Genomic DNA, 22,827 nt, shown 5'->3' on the forward strand with positions numbered 1-22,827 from the left:
AAGCATCTTTGAGGAGTTGCAATGAGAGAGCCGGGAAAAAGTTTAATTTCACTTGTGACTTACTAGGGATACCGCGACCCCTTTGTGTTCCCTTTCAAATGCATTGTTTTGGAACGCTAAGAGTGTGCGGCGCTCTCATTGGCTGTTTTTGGAAACAATAAAAGGACCGGTGGCCTCTGATTGGTTCAAATCGACAGCTGCCCAATAATACCCCCCTTCCCGACTCGTAAGTTTCTCTACCCAACTTTGCTTAGTATGAAGTAAAGTTGCTGTGTTTGGAAGCGGTGTGTAAGGGGAAAAGTCACAGCAAAGATGAAGATGAAGCTGTGTAAAACTTTTTTAGGTGAGTCACCTATTTATCATCTGTTTCTCGCTCTCTCTTCAGCAAGCAATGTGTTGATGGCTAACTGAACTATGGTTAAGAGCAGGTGTGACGATCTACGCATCTGTCACTTTTTAGACTGTTAGGACAGGCCTTGCCTGCTCTTCTGTAGTAGCCTAAAATTGCATGTTCTCTATTCAAAGTAATTTAAAAACACAGTAGCCTATTCATCGTAAAGAAAGTATAAATATTTGCATTGGCTTTTGTGATGAGAAAGAAGCATCTTCCACCCACTACAAAACACTCACAGGTGGCGTCAACATTTTTTAAACATACTAGAATTATGTTAATGTGACTTCTTCGTATTTCATTAACAAAAACTCATCAACTATATTTACACAATGTCTAAATTTAACCCAAAATGTACGGAAGCTATAAGCTTGTCGACAACCTATAAAAAAGGTTGATTTGTAGACTGTGCCCAGTTGCTGCATTTTCTGGGCCTTTTAGCCGTTCAGCTGTTTATGAAAAGTTTTTTAGTATATGGCCGAATATATATTAACAGAAAAACAATGTTGAATCCTAACCACACAAGGCCCTTTGTGCTGACCAAAGATTTCCTGAACTCACACTCTGTTCAGACACTTTGTTAGACAAAGGAAAGTTTTGTCCCCTCAGGGATTAGTGGCTCTTAACTCTGTATAGGAGACGTCAGGCTGCAGGCGTATTAAACATTTTTGTGCGGGGTGGGGGAGTCTGTCAGATTGGTCCATCTGTTTTTGGGGAGTCGAGAGAGCAGCCTACCCTTTCGTCGGTCACCCACCATGTAATATTTATACAGCATGTCCCAGTCATAGCAGACCCGACGCTGATTGTATTCCAGAGCAGGGCTGTCCATCTGCACTGGGGCTTTAAAACGTGACTGAGATGAGGGAGAAAAAGGCCCCAGCTGGTAACCGAAGAGGAGTTGAGACTTTAAATATGCAAAACTCTTTTGAAGTTTATCCAGCTTTAACAGTGCCAAAATGTTGATAATTCTTTCACCATATTTACAACCGGACGTTTGAGGGGTATAAACTAGGCCTACTAGGGTACTTTATATGCCCAATAAGTAAAAGCATTTATTTACACGCATTCAAAAGTGTTAACTACTATAAAACTACTAATAGCATATTCGTTTTGTTTATTGATTGGTTTTCCAAATGTGTATAGGTATAGGCTTCATGATTTGTGATTAGACCTAGATTATGGTCATAATCTATATATTCGTGATTATATTAGCATTCATTAGCCTACTCTATTTAAACAATACATTGTTCTAAAGTAGATTTTTTTATGTAACATTATTTGATTTTCATCAAAACAAAATCAGTAGAGAACAAATATAGGCAAAGATACTTATTGGGCTCCCGAGTGGCGCAGGCACTGTATCTCAGAGATAGAGGGGTCACTACAGACCCTGGTTCGATTCCAGGCTGTATCACAACCGGCCATGATTGGGAGTCCCATAGGGCGGCGCACAATTGGGCTAGCGTCGTTCGGGGTAGGCCGTAATTGTATATTAGAATTTGTTCTAAACTGACTTGCCTGGTTAAATAAACACTGTAGGGTTACTACTACATTGCCCAGAGGCGCTCAGGCTATAGGCCTAATCATATTTTGCGGAGTAATGCCAAGAAAAACTAGTTCCCTCTGAGAGGGCTTTTTTTTTGCCTTGACACCAATGTTTCAGTTTTTGTGCCTGTAACAGACACCATGCAATCGATAGTTTTTTTCTTAAAAAAAAAATATCGGTATTTAAGTTAACTTTGAAGGAATTTAAATCGGTGTGAATTGGAAAATTGTTTATATTTAGCTCTGAGAGTATTTACCACATCTATAAGGACCAACGTTACAGTATGTTTATGGACCGCAGTTTTAGCAGAACGCTCTAGCTACTGTCCATGGTGCTGAAACTAAGGCACGCACCACCCGGGCTACTGAAATCTTCAAAATATTTTTACGGTGCTTAGATTTACCTTGATACTGATGCTGATGGAGGGTGTAGACTACAACAAATTGTGATTGATGCTGCAGCATGACAACTGATCTAAAAAAAAACATACCGGAGTACCCGAAGCCACCTCTTAGATTGTGGGCTTTGCTATGTTGTGGGCTTTGCTATGGTGATGTCAGAGCATGGGGGGAGGGGTGAACAATGACCCATGAGCGAAAGGTAAGGCAATATTACGTAGGCCTGTTCTCGCTGACAAAGGCAAATGAAGCCATGTTTTTTTGCTTATGGATTTTGGAGTAGGCTATTCTACATTTAAAGTTGGAGTAATGCCGCTTTTGTAAACTGAAGACTGGTGGAAGAGCACTGAGCTCCGGATTATGTTTGATGTCTCTAACGGTCAATGAAAGAGTTGCGGGGATATTGTGGAGGTAGTATTCAACGCTGAGAAGAAGTTGTTGAAATAGGATTCAGGAGGCCCGCCTTACCTACTTGAAAACAACGAAGCAACCAGAGCCATTCAATAATGGTATTTATAATCATATTATGGTTTCAAATTCTGTAGTATAGTTAAATGCGTGTGTTCCTCAAATGTATTTGAAATCAGATTGTAAACATATTTATTATCTTTTCGCGAACATCCATTGCTGTTGGTTTCTATCGCCTAATGGATGTCCCGGTCTTAATTCTTAAAGATGCAGTCTCTTTAGGATGCTAATTCATATAGAACATAATTGTATCTTATTTCACACAACCTTCAGTACTATAGATGTATGGCATGAACCAACAGAACACACAGTTCTCTTTTGGTAATCCAAAAGTCATCCAAACGGCCAGAGAATGTCATTTCGGACGAATGACGAACTCTTTTGATAGTCACCTTTAAAAAAACGTTGATCGTTTTTATATGAGTTTCAGATAAGCTATATTGTTCACAGTTTGTAAAAACATTAATGTGAGATTTGTATCGGACTTCGTGTTGCTTAGGGTTTCTGAAACTTCGAGAAAAGAGGCATATAGACCTAATGTTGATAAGTTTGAAAGCTGCAGGCCTATTGTGTGGCATTGTACATAGCCATGTAATTGTATTTGATGGTTTATCCTTTCTTTCCATTGCGAAGAGCCTATAGAAAAGTAGACTACCGGGGTGATAATATAAAATAATATTTGAACCACTAGGCATATTTGTTTCGGTTTAGGGTTCTATTGTGAAAGTCATTTTTGTGGTTTTGCAATCCGGAGAGGCATATGCCTTTATACGTGCAATAGCCTACTTTTCTTGTCCTTATCTCGTGTATGTTTTTTGTCTTTATATTTCTGTGTGTGGATGTTCAATCGATGATCAAGGCCTAAACCGGCATGTTATTTGGTTACAAAGTGGCTTTGCAATGGGCCTACTGCTGCTTTGCCTGTGCTGTTTGCCTGTGCTTTCCTACTCGGCTCGCAGGGGCTCGTGTTTGTAGTCAATGACTGTAAAATGTGTCAGTAGGAAACTGGGGGAGGTGGAGCTACATATCCGAGAGCCGATGATCATGTGCCCCTCAAATGTCACCATCTCCCGGGGCTATGTGCGCTAAGAGTGCCATTACAACGACCTTATTATTATAATAGCACTAGAAAAACACACCCAAACTTGATATTTGAAGGCTCTCTCTCACTAAAGCAAGACCGATTAACTTGAAGACGTTGTGTCATAGCGGAGTGTGTGAGGTCGTGTTAGCAGCACCATGGACAGCACCGTGGTGTTTTTGTGCAAGGCCGATAAACAAAGCCACGAAGCCATTTTCTTTCTCTTTAAACACATATTCATAAATAATTTAAATGTATTCAAATGTGTCCTACTCTAGGCCTTTAGGTCTAATTCCATTATGTGCAAGAGAGATGAAAAATAGGCTAACATGGTCAAGGAGGAGGCTTTGGGTAGGCTAGTTGCATTTCTGTTGTAAATGCAGTTTAATATTTTAGTATATACTGATTAACTGTCTGGTTCATTAAAAGCTATTCCTCAAACAATATAATCACCACCGGTTATAACGTCCAACTATATAGGCAAAGTAGGCCTAATCATAGGTATGCCTAAAATGCTATATGATACATATTTTTTTGCACATTGCTGCATGTTTAACGCAACATGATCTTGGAACAGTGTAATGTCATTGATTTAACAGCGCTAGTGATAGCACATGGGCAGGCCTTCTGTACTTTTCGGCCTACTGTATTGTTCTCTTATATTTCTCTGGGAGAATCCCAACCACACAGCCCTATTGTGTATGGGGAGCTTGTTGTGTTTGCAATAACAGTCATGGTTATTTATCACCCTGTTATCAACCATCCACCGTTTTTACCTGTAGCTCTGTCCAGATTGAACATGTGATGATTTTCTAGGGGTGCCCTTCAAGGATCGTTTTGTGTTTAATCTTTTTAGAACATTTTGTACACAAATAATAAGAACAACGGATAAGAACACCAACAATTAATATTACATTATGTCATGGAATGAAATTGCCATACACAGAAAAAATAAAGCATGTCACACAGTATCCCTAATAGGTTAGGAAGGAAGGTTAGGTTAGGAAGTCACCAGTATAGGCCTGTCTAAGTATGTACACAATATATACAAAAGTATGTGGATACCCCTTCAAATTAGTGGATTCTTCTATTTCAGCCACACCGGTTGCTGGCAGGTGTATAACATCTAGCACACAGCCATGCAATCTCCATAGACAAACACTGGCAGTAGAATGGCCTTACTGAGGAGCTCAGTGAGGAGCCCAGTGACTGTCAATATGGCATCGTCATACACGTCAGCACAATAATTGTTTGTCAGGAGCTTCATGAAATGGGTTTCCATGGCCGAGCAGCCGCACACAAGCCTAAGATCACTATGCTCAATGCCAATCATCTGCTGGAGTGCGGTATAGTTTGCCGCCATTGGACTCTGGAGCAGTGGAAACGCATTCTCTGGAGTGATTAATCACGCTTCACCATCTTGCTGTCCAGTGGACGAATCTTGGTTTGGTGGAGAGAACGCTACCTGCCCGAATGCATAGTGCCAACTGTAAAGTTTGGTGGAAGAGGAATAATCGTCTGGGGCTTTTTTTTATAGTTCAGGCTAGGCCACTTAGTTCCAAGAAAGGGAAATCTTAATGCCACACCATACAATGACATTCTAGACAATTCTATGCTTCCAACTTTGTGACAACAGTTTGGGGAAGGCCCTTTCCTGTTTCAGCATGACAATGTCCCCATGCACAAAGCGAGGTCCATACAGAAATGGTTTGTCGAGATCGGTGTGGAAGAACTTGACTGGCCTGCACAGAGCCCTGACCTCAACCCCATTGAACACCTTTGGGATGAATTGGAACACCGACTGCAAGCCAGGCCTAATCGCACAACATCAGTGCCCGACCTCACTAATGCTTTTGTGGCTGAATGGAAATAAGTCCCCACAGCAATGTTCCAATATCTAGGCCTCTGTGCGACCCTCCATTGAATTTCGAAATCCCAATGGGCCTCTCGAGCCAAAATGTTTGCCCAACCCTGATGTATGCTGTATGCTGTTGTTGTATAACCTTGACTGTGTCCTTTGTCTCTCATCTCCAATAGAACATGAGTTCAGAGGGCAGCTGCTGAACCAGAGGTGGACACGAGGAGACAGAATAAGCAGATTCTGTGAGACCAAGAGGAGCCTTCGAATCAAAGTGAGAAGCTGTGTGTGTGTGTGTTTGTGTGTGTGTGTGTGTGTGTGTATGTGTGTGTGTGTGTGTGTGTGTGTGTGTGTGTGAAAAAGAGAAAGAGAGACAGATAGTAAGTGCAGTGTCATGACACTCTGTGTGTTTCAGATGAGTCAGGACACAGCAGAAACGAGAACCCGGACCCGCTCAAAAGGCATCAGAGGTGAGCTGGGGCCAAACACACATGCACGTACAGTAGGCACGCACGCAGCCACCGCACGCAGCCACACAGTCACACACACTAATTGAAACGGCTTCCTTTGTCGTGTATTTAGGATAAGTGTGTGTCTTATGATGTTCTCTCTCTGTCTTTTTATTCCCCAGTACCCGTTGAACTCGTGGGAGCAGAGTTAAGGTGAGAGAATAGGTTTTTTTTCTGCTACTGTATTGAATCCAGCCACACAGTTGTCTTATTACTGTATACATGTAGTCCTGAAAAATACAATATGGCTTTAGACTGGTTGGGTGCACTAAAACCCGAGCATGCAGAGATTCAGAGCAAATAAACTAGGCTGGTGATGAACTGAAAAGCACATACAAAGTTTGAACGTATTCATTGTGCAAAATTAATAAAACAAATGTTTGTTTTCTGTTTGTATCACTAAGTAGCTGCCCCACCCCCGGGTGCGATGGTTCAGGCCATGTCATTGGGAGATATTCACGCCACAGAAGGTATGATATACTAACTAGACTAACCACCAACAACTCTTAGCTCTCAAGTTCCTCTGCTAACACCGTTTCTTAAATACAAATACTATTAAATTGAGAAAAAGCTCCATTAAAAATACCACATATAGTGGTATTAAGGGTACTTCGTTCTCCAGTTCTCCAGTGATTTTTTAACTTTACCTGTTGAAAAACAATATCCCATGTATAAATACAGTATATACACTAAAGGGTAAAAAAATATGTTTTGAGCAAAATAGTGTTTTTTAGACAACTGCAAACTTCAAGGAGTAGGGCATTGGTCTGATGGTGACTTTGCGATGTCATCGGCCACCCTCCTTGCTCAAGGAACAGTAGAGAACCAAAGAGGAAAGGCTCCTTCCCCCACTTGCGCCATGTCATGAGGATACCTGGACCATCTATTGAGATGTGCCTTTTGTTAAGTAAATCAGGTGTTAAATGAGATGAAAAGGAGACTGGAGTAAGACTTTAACACCCATCTCCTCACCTTGCACCCATAGCATTCTTGGATGCCCAATAGTGAAGAAGAGGAAACTTGTGGAGGCGGAGGCAGAAGAGAATCAACCCGCCCCCAAGAAAAAGACCCTGCCCCTGAAGTTGGCCATGGACGAGGGCTTCAACACAGCAGACAGTGACGCCGCCAGTGAGGCAGAGCATAAGGAGGGGGAGGAGTCAGAGGAGGAGGAGCAGAAAGAGAAGGAAAATAGCAAAATGCCAAACCCAGCCATGTCCATGAAAGGTGAGTCAAGAGAAGACCAGAATCCAAGGAATATATCACATTTATCATGGATTGCTATTGGCTATTGCAGTGGTACAGATTGATAATGATACTAAAGTAAGTATTGATGGAAAGACAAATACAGGGAGAGCTCATTATTTAGCAATAACCTATCAACTCTGCACTGTACACAGCCGATTGCTCACAGGTGATACCCGAAGACACAGAGAAAGAGACGTCTGTCGAGTCTGACACCATAGCTGCACCTGAAGCAGGGACTTCGCAGAAGGACACAGCCACCACAACCCAACAGCAAGCTTCCACAGAGGCAGAAGCAGAGGCAGTGGCAGACAGACACAAAGAGGAGGTGCAAGTAGTGGCAGAGATACAGGCCGCTGAGGAGGAGGATGAGGAAGATGAGGATACAGTTGATGCACACAGAACAATAGAGCATCCCAAAGGCGACAATGAAACAGGGAGAGCAGAGAGTGAGGAGAAGCAAAAGGAGGAGGTAGGAGAGGAGGAGGAGGAGGGAGGAGGGGAGGAAGAGAAAGAGGAGGAGAGGCAATTTGTGAGTCAGGAGATCTCAGATCACCAGTATTCCAGTGGCGACTATAGCAGGCATCCGGCAAAAGAGGGGGGAGATGAGGAAAAAGAGAAGAAGGGAGAGGAAAAGGAGGAGGAGGAGGAAGAGAAGGAGGAGGTGGAAGAGGAGGAAGAGGAGGTAGAGGAAGAAAAGGAGGAAGAGGAGGATGAGGTGGTCTACATGGAGCCTGCCATCCCTCTTGCCCCTAGTACTCCTGCTCAGGAATGTGAGGATACAGAAGTGGCAGCGGGGGAGGTAAAGATTGGTTCCCCGTTGACTGAAGAGGAGGAAGAGGAGGAGGAAGAAGAGGAGGAGGAAGAAGAGGAGGAAACAGAAGCAGGGGAGGTGGAAGAAGAGGACCACGACTCTCACAAAGCCCCACCTACCACAGTGGTCATTGAGATACGATCTGAGGAAGAGGAAGAGGAAGAGGAAGAGGAGGAGGAAGATGACTGTCTCTCACAGGGTTCGGGTGTGACAGATGACTCAGAGACCTGGGATATGACCCGGGGGAACTTGGGACTGCTGGAGCAAGCCATCGCCCTGAAGGCCGAGCAGGTTAGAGGGCCGCACGTCGACCAACAGTCTCCAGAGCACCAGCACTACCACAGCCCCGACGACAGGGCCAGCAAAGCCATGGACCAAGCCATGCGACACAGAGGACACCACAGCAAAGGTAGGACAGTTTATGCTTTATCAGGATATCTTTTAACCCGCCATAGAATCAGAATCATGTTCCAATTGTTTTTTCAATTTTTCAATTTTGCTCACTCAACATCTCTCCCCTTCCTATCCAGAAAAGAAGGAGGTGAAATGCCCTACCCCTGGGTGTGATGGGACAGGCCATGTGACTGGGCTGTACCCCCACCACCGCAGCCTCTCTGGGTGCCCTCACAAAGATAGGATCCCACCTGAGAGTGAGTACTAGCAGAGCACTGACACTCTAATACCAAAGTTCTAACAGCGGAACATTACACGTACTCCTTTGAACAATTGACACACATTCTTATATCTCTCTATCTCTCCCTAGTACTGGCCATGCATGAGAACGTGCTGAAGTGTCCAACTCCAGGATGCATAGGCCAGGGTCACGTAAACAGCAATCGCAACACACACCGCAGGTATTATACTGTCCAACAATTACAACCTGACATTGACCTTCTATTTCCGGTGGAATTCTATGAGAAAATGTATACATTTTCACTATCTCTCTTTGTCCCTCTCAGTCTTTCCGGTTGTCCCATAGCAGCTGCAGAGAAACTCTCCAAGGGGGGCCATGTCACCCCCAGTCACCCCCAGCCTTCAGTCAGCGAGCCCCCAACTGGGAGTCCCCATTCAGACAGAGTTCTCAGGTGAGCCCTCTCTGGTCCTCCCTTTCTCCATATTTCCACTTACGACAATAGCTGTCCATCTGATGCATTTTACTAATCTTTTACCCCTTCTCTTATACAAAATGTTCTGACTGTTTTACCACCTCTGTCTCTTACCTTTCACCTTCTCTCTCTCTCTCTCTCTCTCTCTCTCTCTCTCTCTCTCTCTCTCCGACAGACCTATGTGTTTTGTGAAGCAGCTGGAGATCCCTCAGTACGGCTACAGACCCAACATGGTGCCTGCCACACCCCGTGCCAACCTGGCCAAAGAGCTGGAGAAATACTCCAAGGTTTCCTTCGACTATGCAAGCTTCGACGTCCAGGTGTTTGGGAAGCCTTTGCTGGTTCCAAAGATACCCGCCACCAGTCAAACCTCACCCAAAGCCTTCAAATGTAAGATGATCTTGGCATTTGTTGAATTTCTGTTGGAAACCAAAATGACATAGTTTTTTCTACCCTGTAAGCATTCTATGGACAAGGTATCACAGCAATTCATACTCTGGTTTGTTTCCCTGGCACCTTTTCCACATTCTTATTCAAGTCATGAGACCGATATTAGCATTTATTTTATTTTATTTGTTTTATTTTTAAAAGTCTATATACAGCATGTGCAAATGAAGTAGGATAAGGGAGGTAAGGCAATAAATAGGCCATGGTGGCGAAGTGATTACAATATAGCAATTAAACACTGGAATGGTAGAATGTGCAGAAGATGAATGTGCAAGTAGAGATACTGGGGTGCAAAGGAGCAAGATAAATAAATAAATACAGTATGGGGATGAGGTAGTTGGATGGGCTATTTACAGATGGGCTATTTACAGATGGGCTATGTACAGGTGCAGTGATCTGTGAGCTGCTCTGACAGCTGGTGCTTAAAGCTAGTGAGGGAGATAAGAGTCTCCAACTTCAGTGATTTTTGCAGTTCGTTCCAGTCATTGGCAGCAGAGAACTGGAAGGAGAGGCGGCCAAAGGAGGAATTGACTATGGGGTGACCAGTGAGATATACCTGCTGGAGCGCGTGCTACGAGTGGGTGCTGCTATGGTGACTAGTGAGCTGAGATAAGGCGGGGCTTTACCTAGCAGAGACTTGTAGATGTCTTGGAGCCAGTGGGTTTGGCGACGAGTATGAAGCGAGGGCCAGCCAACGAGACCGTACAGCTCGCAGTGGTGGGTAGTAAATGGGGCTTTGGTGACAAAACAGATGGCACTGTGATATTTGCTGAGTAGAGTGTTGGAGGCTATTTTGTGAATGACATCGCCGAAGTCAAGGATCGGTAGGATGGTCCTTTTTACAAGGGTATGTTTGGCAGCGTGAGTGAAGGAGGCTTTGTTGCGAAATAGGAAGCCGATTCTAGATTTAATTTTGGATTGGAGATGATTAATGTGAGTCTGGAAGGATAGTTTACAGTTTAACCAGACACCTAGGTATTTGTAGTTGTCCACATATTCTAAGTCAGAACCGTCCAGAGTAGTGATGCTGGATGGGCGGGCAGGTGCGTGCAGCGATCGGTTGAAGAGCATGATTTAGTCTTACTTGCATTTAAGAGCAGTTGGAGGCCACAGAAGGAGTGTTGTATGGCATTGAAGCTCGTCTGGAGGTTAGTTAACACAGTGTCCAAAGAAGGGCCAGATGTATACAGAATGGTGTCGTCTGCGTAGAGGTGGATCACAGAATCACCAGCAGCAAGAGCGACATCATTGGTGTATACAGAGAAGAGAGTCGGCCCGAGAATTGAACCCTGTGGCACCCCCATAGAGACTGTCAGAGGTCCGGAGAACAGGCCCTCCGATTTGACACACTGAACTCTATCAGAGAAGTAGTTGGTGAACCAGGCGAGGCAATCATTTGAGAATCCAAGGCTGTTGTATCTGCAATAAGAATGTTGTAATCGACAGAGTCGAAAGCTTTAGCCAGGTCAATGAATACGGCTGCACAGTAATGTCTCTTATCGATGGCGGTTATGATATCGTTTAGGACCTTGAGCGTGGCTGAGGTGCACCCATGACTAGCTCTGAAACCTGATTGCATAGCGGAGAAGGTACGGCGGGATTCAAAATGGTTGGTAATCTGTTTGAAGATCTTAGAAAGGCAGGGTAGGATAGATATAGGTCTGAAGCTGTTTGGGTGTAGAGTATCTCCCCCAATTGATTTTGAAGCTCAACAAAGTCACTTATAGATGAGTTGAACATGATGCATGAAAAATGCAAACATAAGTCTCATGACTTCCTTAAACGTTAGCATGTGAAAACAGTGCCAGGGAAACTAAACTATGGCATTTATTGCTGTCTTACCTTGCCCATAGATTGCTTATAGGGTAAGGAAATGAATGTCATTTTGTAATTTGGGTGAACTGTCCCTTTAACTAACAAAACATAACTTTTTCGTTTCACATCAGTATTCCTGAGAGAAATTGGTTGGTAGTCTAGGATCACGACCCTGCTGGTTATAGGAGAACTGTAATGGCGGCTTGGTGCGTGTTATACTGTGAAGGTAAATTCTAATTTGCACACACCCACCCTCTCTCTCCTCTACAGCTAAACCATTCCCTAAGGCCACGTCCCCGGGCCATAGCTTCTCGGGAGGATATGCAAAGAGCAGTTCCTCCTCGTCCTCCAGTGGCTACGATTACACCCATGATGCCGAGGCTGCTCACATGGCTGCCACTGCCATTCTGAACTTGTCCACACGCTGCTGGGAGAGTCCAGAGAACCTTCGCACCAAACAGCAGGACCCAGCTGGCAAGGTAGGCCTCTCTGATACCCAGCTCAGCCCAGCCTAGCCTGTTTGTGGTTGACTTTATAAAGAATATATTCTTCCCTCTTGAAATTATTTATTAGACACACTGTATTACTACCCACACACGCACACACACACGCACCTATACACACACACACACCTATACACACACACACACACCTATACACACACCACACACACACACACACACACACACACACACACACACACACACACACACACACACACACACACACACACACACACACACACACACACACACACACACACACACACACACACACACACACACACACACACTAACATAGTCCTTGTACCTTCAGGACATAGATATTGAAGTGGATGAGAATGGGACACTGGACCTGAGCATGAAGAAGCCCATCAAGATGGAAGGGATGCAATCACCAGACCCCTGCTCTTCCTCCTCCTCGCAGCACCCGGGAGACATTCCCTCGTCCCAGGGCCACCTACAGGAGGAGTTGGAGGGGCCTCTGGACTTCACTAAGCCAAACTGTCCCAAAGAGAATGAGGAGCAGGATGAGGTAACTGCTTTATGCCAAGTCTGCGACTAACACCAAACCATTGGAATTATGATAATGTAATAGTCTTGAGAGAGGTTAGTGTGTGTTCTAGCCTCAGCTTCCAGTGATACACGAGAATTGGAAATATGGCAAGGTGAGACTTGTGTGATTATGTTCTGATTGCATGATTTTTTTATACTGGAGCTGTCATCTTTGCCAGATGTACTTTGTAAAATACCTTTTTTCCTTAATGGGACATCCTGGTTTGAATAAAGGGTGGATTAAATGATAAACTATAATCTCCATCCTTACCTGTGTTTGTTTGACCTTCTGCCAGATGGACTATGTGGCCCACTCCTACACCTCCTCTGACGCAGAAGATGATGACATCACCCAGGAGAGCATGGAGGACAGGAAGTACCCAGGCGAGGTCACCACGTCCAGCTTCAAGGTCCAGTTCTCACCCAAAGACTGCAAAAAAGAGGTTCTACTGTAAGAATACTCTAAAATAACTTCAATCCAGCATTCATAACAACGTTATAAGTAAAAAATAACCTACATTTTAATTATCTATGTCTCTCTACCCAGTACTCTAATATCAAGGCTGACACATCACCATTATATAGAATTCAGTTCAAAGTAGTACTGCCATCCAACCTCATGTTTTTGAATGAATTCATTAATGAATTTCTAATCATTCCCAATAATCTCCAGATGTCCCACCCCAGGTTGTGATGGCAGTGGGCACATCACTGGAAACTACGCTTCACATCGGAGGTATGACACAGCCCTACTCCCCTGCATTACAACCAATGCAGTCGGTAGCGCTGATTCACATTGTACGTCTTACAGCTGCATTCATAGTGTTTTTCAGGCACTGACACTGAATGTCAACTAATCTACACATCTGTATAAAAAATCGTGAACTTTCAATAATTACTATACTCTATTGCTCTTATCATGTGCTACTATGAGTCCTGTAAACAATATTCATTGTTATGATTGTGATTGAGATCTTCCCTTTATTCTGCCCTTATTAAATGACTACACAATATACTCTGTCTATATATATATTTTCCATATTTTCTAGTCTGTCAGGCTGTCCTCTTGCTGATAAGTCTCTTCGGACCCTCATGGCTGCCCACTCTGCTGAACTGAAGTATGTCTGTGCTTGTATTACCCCTTCCTTCCTTCTTTCTGACCCAGGCTTGTGTGCAGGCAATGGTTCCAGTTCAGCTCCAACACACCTAAAAACTTCATTGTTGTCTGACATCAAGGATTTTAATTAGGTGTGTTAGTGCTGGGCTGGAATAAAAACCTTCACACACTGCGGACCCCCTTGACCAGAGTTTCCTATCCCTGTTCTAACCCTACTTTATACTGACATGACTGAACCCTTTGTATTGTCACTACAATGTGTTTTCCCTCTGCTGCGATCTGTATCAAACAAACTCTATCCCATAGTGAAAGTGTTAGCTACTTTTATGACAAAGCGCTTTCATATCATCTCTACATTTGCAACAAATATGAATATCACATGCAGTGCTATGCTGACCTGACTTCTCTCTGGTTGACTCCCAGGTGTCCGACCCCTGAATGCGATGGATCAGGTCACATCACTGGAAACTACGCCTCCCATAGAAGGTATGCACAGATAATTTATTGCTTTTGTTTAAAAAAAAAATGTAATCCTAGAAAATCCAACTGGAGAATAATCTAAAAAGGACTTTATTCAAATTTCTCTCTACGTCTCTGTCAGTTTGTCCGGATGCCCCCGTGCTAAGAAAGGTGCCGTCAAGACAACACCCACCAAGGATGACAAGGAAGACCCTGAGCTTTTAAGGTTGGTCCACGACAAACCTTCCTTTTCTTTACCATCCACACAAACGACCACCCTTTATTCGGGCCTCGGGTTTTCAAACTATTACTGATTGCTTTCCTCTGTCTCGCTCTTTCTATCCTTTACCCTCTCATTCCCTGTCGTCCCTGGCTTTCCCCCCTCCATTAGTAGATGCCCAGTGCCCGGCTGTGACAGCCTGGGCCACATCAGTGGGAAGTATGCCACCCACCGTAGTGCCTATGGGTGCCCGCTGGCAGCGCGGCGTCAGAAGGAGGGGCTCCTCAACGGTTCTCCTTTCTCCTGGAAGGCCTTCAAGACGGAGGGCCCCACCTGTCCCACCCCCGGCTGTGATGGATCAGGACACGCCAACGGCAGCTTCCTCACACACCGCAGGTATTACACTCAATCAAATTTAATTGTTTTTTGGCGGGGTTCGTGCAAACACTTTACACAAAGCTGGGCCTAAACCTGAAATATAATGAACCTATTCTAGGTTATTATTGAGTTTGTTTATTTTATGATTTCATTTCATTCGATAGATTTTTACATCTAGTCAGGTTTTTAAAGCACAGCAAAACATATTGGACAAAAAACTGATTGGCATATTAAAATGAACTAAACTAACTGGCCCTATTCTAGCAGTGCTCCATCACTAGCCTCATCTCTCTTTTCGTCTTCTGTTGCTCCTAGTCTCTCTGGTTGTCCCAGAGCCTCCGCTAATAAGAAGAGAACCAGGTTCCCTGGAGACGAGTACATTACAGCAAAGTTCAAGGCCAGCGATGGTAAGTCTGGGGATACACAGTACCTTAAATGTTTCATCTGACAGTTTCTGCACAACAGGGAAAATCGTCATTTCCGCTTAACTCAAATTTTCACTTAGTCATGCATTGATTTCAGTGGAAGTTAGGATTTGTCCCAACATTATGAGTGGGTCAAGTCAACAATACATCAGTAAAACGGGATGATCTTCAATTATGTTTGACTGTTTCTAGTTGTTTTATTGGTTGTTACTGGTTGCTTCATTTCCCCAGTTCTGGATAATGATGAAGATATCAAGCAGCTGAACAAAGAGATCGGTGAACTGAGTGAGTCCAACTCAGAGATGGAGGATGATATGATGAACCTGCACACACAGGTGAGTCTGACACTTGTTAACAATACCCACTAAATACTGTCCCGACCATACATTCCCAATTCAAAATAAAAAACAGATTGTATAAAAAGTGTTTCTGACTGGTTTGTGGCTGACTGAAGAACTGTGGTTGATTGATTGGTGGTTCTCTGCTCCAGATCTCATCCATGGAGAAGAACCTGAAGAGTATGGAGGAGGAAAACAAGCAGATCGAGGAGAGGAACGATGCCCTGTACATGGAGCTGTCTGGCCTGAGCCAAGCTCTGATCCGCAGCCTGTCCAACATCCGGCTGCCACACATGGTGAGTTACACATAGGGATGGATCACTCAGAGCATGCATGCACTCACGCACACCCACATACTCTCCACAAATGCAACGGCACTCGCTTACAAATTAACGCATACAACTTGTCTTTAAAGTGTTACTTGTGTTTACTTCAGCAGGAACCTATGTCGGACCAGAACTTCGATAATTACGTGGACACCTTGACCCATATGTTCTCCAATAAAGATTGCTACCAAAACCCGGAGAACCGCGCTCTGTTGGAGTCCATCAACCAAGCAGTAAAAGGCATCGAAGTGTAGTCTCTAAAGGTGTGGTGAGACATAATGGAACATACGAAAGGGAGGTAGAAGAGGGTAGAGGAGGCATGGTGACATGGTGTCTGGGTATACAAAACCCAACAACCATAAATAATCATCCCTTGCTTTTGGAATATATACTTGTTTTTTCTCTTATTTGTTTTGGAGACAATATGTTGTCCATTTCATGTTGCTCCCCTCCCTGTTTGCATGAAGGTTAACAGGATCAATGGACACACAAGTGTTTTTTGTGCGCATTGAAGTAAACTGTGTTGGTGTGGGTGTTTGGGAACCTTACGAGGGGTATAATAAAAAAAATACATCCACTTTAATTGTACAGAACAGACTAAGAATGCAGTATACTGGCTCAAATACCCCATCATAACATACGCTCCAAAATAGTGTACTTGTGTTCCAACCCTATTGAGTAATGTTGATAGTATTTATGGGCATAGATATTGCACTTCCAGGAATAGTTTGTGGTTTCATTATTATTGTTGTGTATGAATTTGAGTCTGTTTAATATATTATTTATTCATGTTGTGTTAATTTTGCTTATTTATTCAGCATTTATTTATTGACTTATTTATTTTTACAAACAAAATGACACTGAAGACATTTTTAAACAGCAACTGAGAGGACTTGTTTATCCTCTGCATTGTTGAAAAAGAGGAAATATTTTAAAATATCAACTATAAATTGTTTTATATATCTTATTTATTTGAAATACTGGGATCTTTTTTAAGTGCAAATATTTTGTAACCGACAAGTTTTGATAATTTTTTAAAGAGTTGGATTTTTGTTTATATCATTTCTTTTATTTCCATAAAGTATTTTGAGACACCTTTGCAATGTACTAGGAAAAATATGATGAACGTATTTAATATTTATTTGATAATGAAGAACAAAGTGAATGGAGATGTTGATGTATATTTATTTTGTATTGTCTATGTCACGTGTTAGTGATGATGGCTGTGTATGGATTAGTCTTTGCCCATATGTTGATTTTGAAATAAAGGAAAACCTGTGCTAACATAACTAAGCATCATGGAATATTTCATGATGAATTATAATTATGCGTAATTATTGTGAAAGTGTATTAATATTGTTTATGGCTACAGATATTTTGTTGACGTCCCTTCAGAACCTAGAAATGTCAGTGGATATCAGCAAATAACCTATTGGCACCAGGATGGGAAAGCTTGTCATAGTGTTTGATGAGGCGAGTGATTGCGTTCTTCGGATCCAGCACTGCTGGGTGCACCGGTTCTGGTTCCAGAGTCTCAGCTCTCCGGAGAATGCTCCCAACTCGAATGAGACCTGTAGACTTGTCCAATTCAGGAGAGAGGTTTTGGAGGCGGCTTTTCAAAGGGACTACTTTACCACTTTCCAGTGTATGGAGGTCTTCTGGGAAGCAATTTCTCTGGGAGTGCTGGAGGAGCAGGATCTCACATTGAGAACCCTCAATAGCTGTAGAACCAGAGTTTTGAGGGGGAGTTTAGTTGATGGACTAGTAAATGGCTTCAATCAGTTCATTCCAGGTATTGAAGTGAGTGGCGTCTGGCAGCGGAGTCACAGTGTTTTTCTCAACTCTGATAGTTACTCCAGTGGTGCTACAGAGGGAGTCTTTGGCCACTGATTAGGGGGTAGGGGAAGGAATGGAGGGCCATGATTCAACCTGTGTGGAGCCGACAAGCCAGAATCTTTCCTCTGGGGATGTCATCTGCTGGGTTGATCTGTGTGTCAACATACCTCCAGTCCTGAGGTGATGTGTGGTCCAGGATTTTAGTTACACGGTTGGAAACAAAGACTTTGTATTGAAAAGAGTGGTTTCTGAGTTATGTGTGGAGCAATTGAAAATTCCTGGTGTTTGTGATGCCCACCATTTGGTGCGACGCAGACCCGGTGGGGAGCATGGTGAGATAGAGGAGTCGTTGTCAGTCATTTTGAGTCAGTCTACCAGACAAAGTCATGTTAGGATACATCAATTATCCTGTAAGGGCTTTTGTCCAGACTCCACTGTGCTGTTTCAGGTGCAACGTTTATGGTCATGTTGCAGCAGTATGGAGGAGGGAGATTCCAAGATGTGGGAAGTGTGGAGGCAACCATAGGACAGAGGATTGTGAAGGTTCGGAGGATAAAGTTGTGTGTGTTTCAATTGTAGGGGTGATCATGTTGCTGGGGATCGGAAGTGTCAGCTGCGAGAGAGGCAGATAGAAGTGGCCAGAGTCAGAGTAGTGCAGAGGGTGTCATATGCTGAGGCAGTGAAGAAAATGGAGGAGGATGGGTCAAAGGTGAAGGATCCTGAGAGGATCCCAGTGAGAAGTAGATTTGAGCCAGTACAGAGGGATAGGGTAACGTGTGAGTTATTTTTCAGTAAGGTTGGCATCTTAGAGTTCATAGTAATGGTTATCAACTGTACCGCAGAAATGGAAAGTAAATCACAGAAAATAGATGTTGTGGTGGCAGTTGCAGAGAAGTATTTGGGTAGATGAGATTTAACTTCAGAAGCGTTACAGCAGGGGTGGGCAACTCCAGTCCTCGAGGGCCTGATTGGTGTCACAGTTTTGCACCAGCTACAGCTAACACACCTGACTCCAATAATCACCTAATCAGGATCTTCAGTTTAGAATGCGATTTGATTAATTAGCTGTGTTTCACAGGGATGGAGAAAAAGTGTGCCACCAATCAGGCCCTCGAGGACTGGAGTTGCACACCCCTGCGTTACAGGGTGAGTTGAGGCGTGGTGTATTTGTATTTGTATTCATTATGAATCCTCATTAGCTGCTTCCAAGACAGCAGCTACCCTTCCCGGGGTCCAGAAAAATTAAGGCAGTTTATACCATTTAAAAAACATTACAATACATTCACAACACACTGTGTTCCCTCAGGCCCCCACTCCACCACTACCACATATCTACAATACAAGATCCATGTATACGTGTGTGTGTATGCATGTGTCTGTGCCTATGTTTGTGTTGCTTCACAGTCCCCACTGTTCCATAAGGTGTATTTTTATGTTTTAAAATCTAATTTTACTGCTTGCATCAGTTACTTGATGTGGAATAGAGTTCCACGCAGTCATGGCTCTATGTAGTACTGTGCGCCTCCCATAGTCTGTTCTGTATTTGGGGATTGTGAAGAGACCTCTAGTGGCATATCTTGTGGAGTATGCATGGGTGTCCAAGCTGTGCGCCAGTAGTTCAAACAGACAGCTCGGTGCATTCAACATATCAATTCCTCTCATAAATACAAGTAGTGATGAAGTCAATCTCGCCTCCACTTTGAGCCATGAGAGATTGACATGCATATTATTAATATTTGCTCTCTGTGCACATCCAAGGACCAGCTTTGCTGCCCTGTTCTCAGCCAATTGCAATTTTCCTAAGTCCCTTTTTGTGGCACCTGACCACGACTGAACAGTAGTCCAGGTGCAATAAAACTAGGCCCTGTAGGACCGGCCTTGTTTATAGTGATGTTAAAAAGGCAGAGCAGAACTTTATTATGGACAGACTTCTCCCCATCTTAGCTACTGTTGTATCAACATGTTTTGACCATGAACGTTTACAATCCAGGGTTACTCCAAGAAGTTTAGTCACCTCAACTTGCTCTATTTACACATTATAAATTACAAGATTTAGCTGAGGTTTAGGGTTTAGTGAATGCTTTTAGTTTTAGAAATATTTAGGACTAACATTCCTTGCCACCCATTCTGAAATGAAATGCAGCTCTTTAAGTGTTGCAGTCACTGTAGTAGCTGACATGTATAGTGTTGAGTCAACCGTATATATAGACACACTGGCTTTACTCGGAGCAAGTGGCAGGTCATTAGTAAAGATTGAAAAAAGTAAGGGGCCTAGACAGCTGCCCTGGGGAATTGCTGATTCTACCTGGATTATTTTGAGGCTTCCATTAAAGAACACCCTCTGTGTTCTGTTAGACAGGTAACTCTTTATCTACAATGTAGCAGGTTGTGTAAAGCCATAAAGCATATACGTTTTTCTAGCAGAAGACTATGATCGATAATGTCACACTGAAGTTTAACAAAACAGCCTCCACAATGTTTTTATCATCAATTTCTCTCAGCCAATCATCAGTTATTTGTGTCCCATCCTCCCAGGCTGTTGGCAGGGGCAGATATGGTCAAAGTAGTGGAACGGGGTAGTGGGGTTTTATTGAGTGTAGATGGCAACTGCAGAGAAGTATCTGGTTCAATTATATTTTACTGGAGAAGAGTTAATGGGGTGGTGATTTATATTTTTATGAAATAGTGGTGTATATAGATGTAGGGTTAGTTGGTGTTGCACTGTTTATTTTATTTTTAGGAACAGGAATAATTAAGATAATTTAATGTAGGTACGCCGTGACTGGCCTCACTTTAGCATAGCAGGTGGCAGTGTATGCACCTTTAAGTTGGATGTGATCTGCCAATCTAGTCCCAAAGAAGAAGAAGAATTAGTTTGGCAGACCGTACTATTTCAGTTTCAGTGTTTTGTTACAAGACACCTTTTCTCTTGTAATATTGTGTATTTTGGATGCGTTTATGACAAAGTAAGTTTGTTCTTGTTTCTTAATTTATACTATAATTTTATTGAGAACATTTACTGTTTGATAAATTTGTTTGCTTTATGCATGTATGTTTTTATATCCTTGTTAACCATCACATCCTTAAATCTCTCATCTTCAATTCAATTGAAATAATAAACCGGGCAACAGCCCATTGAACCGCAAACCACCATCTGTGTTTTAATGGACACACCACCACGATAGCCCTCTATAACTCAAACCAACAGTTACAGCAAGATAGTCTTTTTACCACCAAAGGTTTTCACAGGTTGTGAAATGCAGCTATTGAAATGGTGAGAACAGACATATATATCTGTTGGGGAAAAAAGTCTGGTTATTACCACACAAATACCTGCTTGTTAACAAGGTCAAAGGTCCATAAGTATTACCCTGCGAATCATGAAGGAACTCAAAATGCATTAACATTAACAATGCTTTTTGTGTTGAGAATCCAGAAAAAGTTTTGCATTGATTTTGGCATTGTCTACATGTAAAGAAATGATGGCAAGATATTAATAGCTTAATAATTGTTAATATTCTTGATGATTTTAGTTTTTTTATGGGTGAATTTGCTGCTCGGTTTCCTTAACTATAAAAAGGATAAAGAAAAACAATTTGACCTCAAATCTAATTGTGATAATGGCAAAATGTCATATTCATAAATGTAAATTCAATTAAAAAAAAAAAACACTCTGTGTTTTCTGTAAGGAAATCGAGCAGTACATTAAGACCATTCTACATTATTCTAATAAGAAAGCTGTTAAAACAATCAATATGTGTGCATCTTTTAAGGTCTTTGTATAATCTGTAATTTGTTGTACCCCCTAGCATATGTTATCATTGTCTGTTTGTATACTTGTATGTATACTATTTTTTCTGCTATAAAAAAATAGTATATTATTTATATATATATATAAATAATATACTTTTTTTATAGCAGAAAAAATAGTATACATACAAGTATACAAACAGACAATGATAACACATATATATATACAAATAACAACAAAAAACAAATATACAGTGCCTTGCGAAAGTATTCGGCCCCCTTGAACTTTGCGACCTTTTGCCACATTTCAGGCTTCAAACATAAAGATATAAAACTGTATTTTTTTGTGAAGAATCAACAACAAGTGGGACACAATCATGAAGTGGAATGACATTTATTGGATATTTCAAACTTTTTTAACAAATCAAAAACTGAAAAATTGGGCGTGCAAAATTATTCAGCCCCCTTAAGTTAATACTTTGTAGCGCCACCTTTTGCTGCGATTACAGCTGTAAGTCGCTTGGGGTATGTCTCTATCAGTTTTGCACATCGAGAGACTGACATTTTTTCCCATTCCTCCTTGCAAAACAGCTCGAGCTCAGTGAGGTTGGATGTAGAGCATTTGTGAACAGCAGTTTTCAGTTCTTTCCACAGATTCTCGATTGGATTCAGGTCTGGACTTTGACTTGGCCATTCTAACACATGGATATGTTTATTTTTGAACCATTCCATTGTAGATTTTGCTTTATGTTTTGGATCATTGTCTTGTTGGAAGACAAATCTCCGTCCCAGTCTCAGGTCTTTTGCAGACTCCATCAGATTTTCTTCCAGAATGGTCCTGTATTTGGCTCCATCCATCTTCCCATCAATTTTAACCATCTTCCCTGTCCCTGCTGAAGAAAAGCAGGCCCAAACCATGATGCTGCCACCACCATGTTTGACAGTGGGGATAGTGTGTTCAGCTGTGTTGCTTTTACGCCAAACATAACGTTTTGCATTGTTGCCAAAAAGTTCAATTTTGGTTTCATCTGACCAGAGCACCTTCTTAAACATGTTTGGTGTGTCTCCCAGGTGGCTTGTGGCAAACTTTAAACAACACTTTTTTATGGATATCTTTAAGAAATGGCTTTCTTCTTGCCACTCTTCCATAAAGGCCAGATTTGTGCAATATATGACTGATTGTTGTCCTATGGACAGAGTCTCCCACCTCAGCTGTAGATCTCTGCAGTTCATCCAGAGTGATCATGG

At 42.5% G+C, this 22,827-nt stretch overlaps 1 protein-coding gene across 7 annotated transcripts; it reads left to right on the forward strand.

The window, feature by feature from the left end:
• The first annotated feature begins 208 nt into the window (after positions 1-208).
• LOC110491098 (myelin transcription factor 1-like) lies at positions 209-17,282 on the forward strand. 7 transcript variants are annotated; one of them, XM_036947234.1, is made up of 23 exons: positions 209-343; positions 5,922-6,016; positions 6,158-6,212; positions 6,374-6,404; positions 6,656-6,721; positions 7,237-7,475; positions 7,649-8,716; positions 8,838-8,957; positions 9,071-9,161; positions 9,267-9,392; positions 9,589-9,803; positions 11,946-12,154; positions 12,492-12,710; positions 13,027-13,181; positions 13,404-13,466; positions 13,780-13,848; positions 14,271-14,333; positions 14,449-14,532; positions 14,698-14,922; positions 15,220-15,311; positions 15,561-15,664; positions 15,820-15,963; positions 16,104-17,282. In XM_036947234.1, the coding sequence occupies exons 1-23, from the start codon at positions 313-315 to the stop codon at positions 16,245-16,247; spliced, it is 3,708 nt and encodes a 1,235-aa protein (XP_036803129.1). In that variant the 5' UTR covers positions 209-312; the 3' UTR covers positions 16,248-17,282. The 7 variants fall into 7 exon arrangements, with proteins under 7 accessions (XP_036803129.1, XP_036803131.1, XP_036803130.1 ...); XM_036947236.1 differs by having other exon boundaries at positions 16,107-17,282; XM_036947235.1 differs by having other exon boundaries at positions 6,659-6,721.
• Positions 17,283-22,827: the final 5,545 nt, after the last annotated feature.

This window comes from Oncorhynchus mykiss, chromosome 16 (assembly GCF_013265735.2).
Source record: "Oncorhynchus mykiss isolate Arlee chromosome 16, USDA_OmykA_1.1, whole genome shotgun sequence".
In the NCBI taxonomy this organism is placed as follows: Eukaryota; Metazoa; Chordata; class Actinopteri; order Salmoniformes; family Salmonidae; genus Oncorhynchus; species Oncorhynchus mykiss.

Bases quoted from the DNA above. Each gene is read 5' to 3' on its own strand.
- LOC110491098 (XM_036947234.1), top strand. From the start codon at position 313: ATGAAGATGAAGCTGTGTAAAACTTTTTTAG. The intron at 12,155-12,491 runs GTAGGCCTCTCT...TTGTACCTTCAG, and splicing joins AGCAGGACCCAGCTGGCAAG to GACATAGATATTGAAGTGGA. The intron at 14,533-14,697 runs GTTGGTCCACGA...CCCCTCCATTAG, and splicing joins GAAGACCCTGAGCTTTTAAG to TAGATGCCCAGTGCCCGGCT.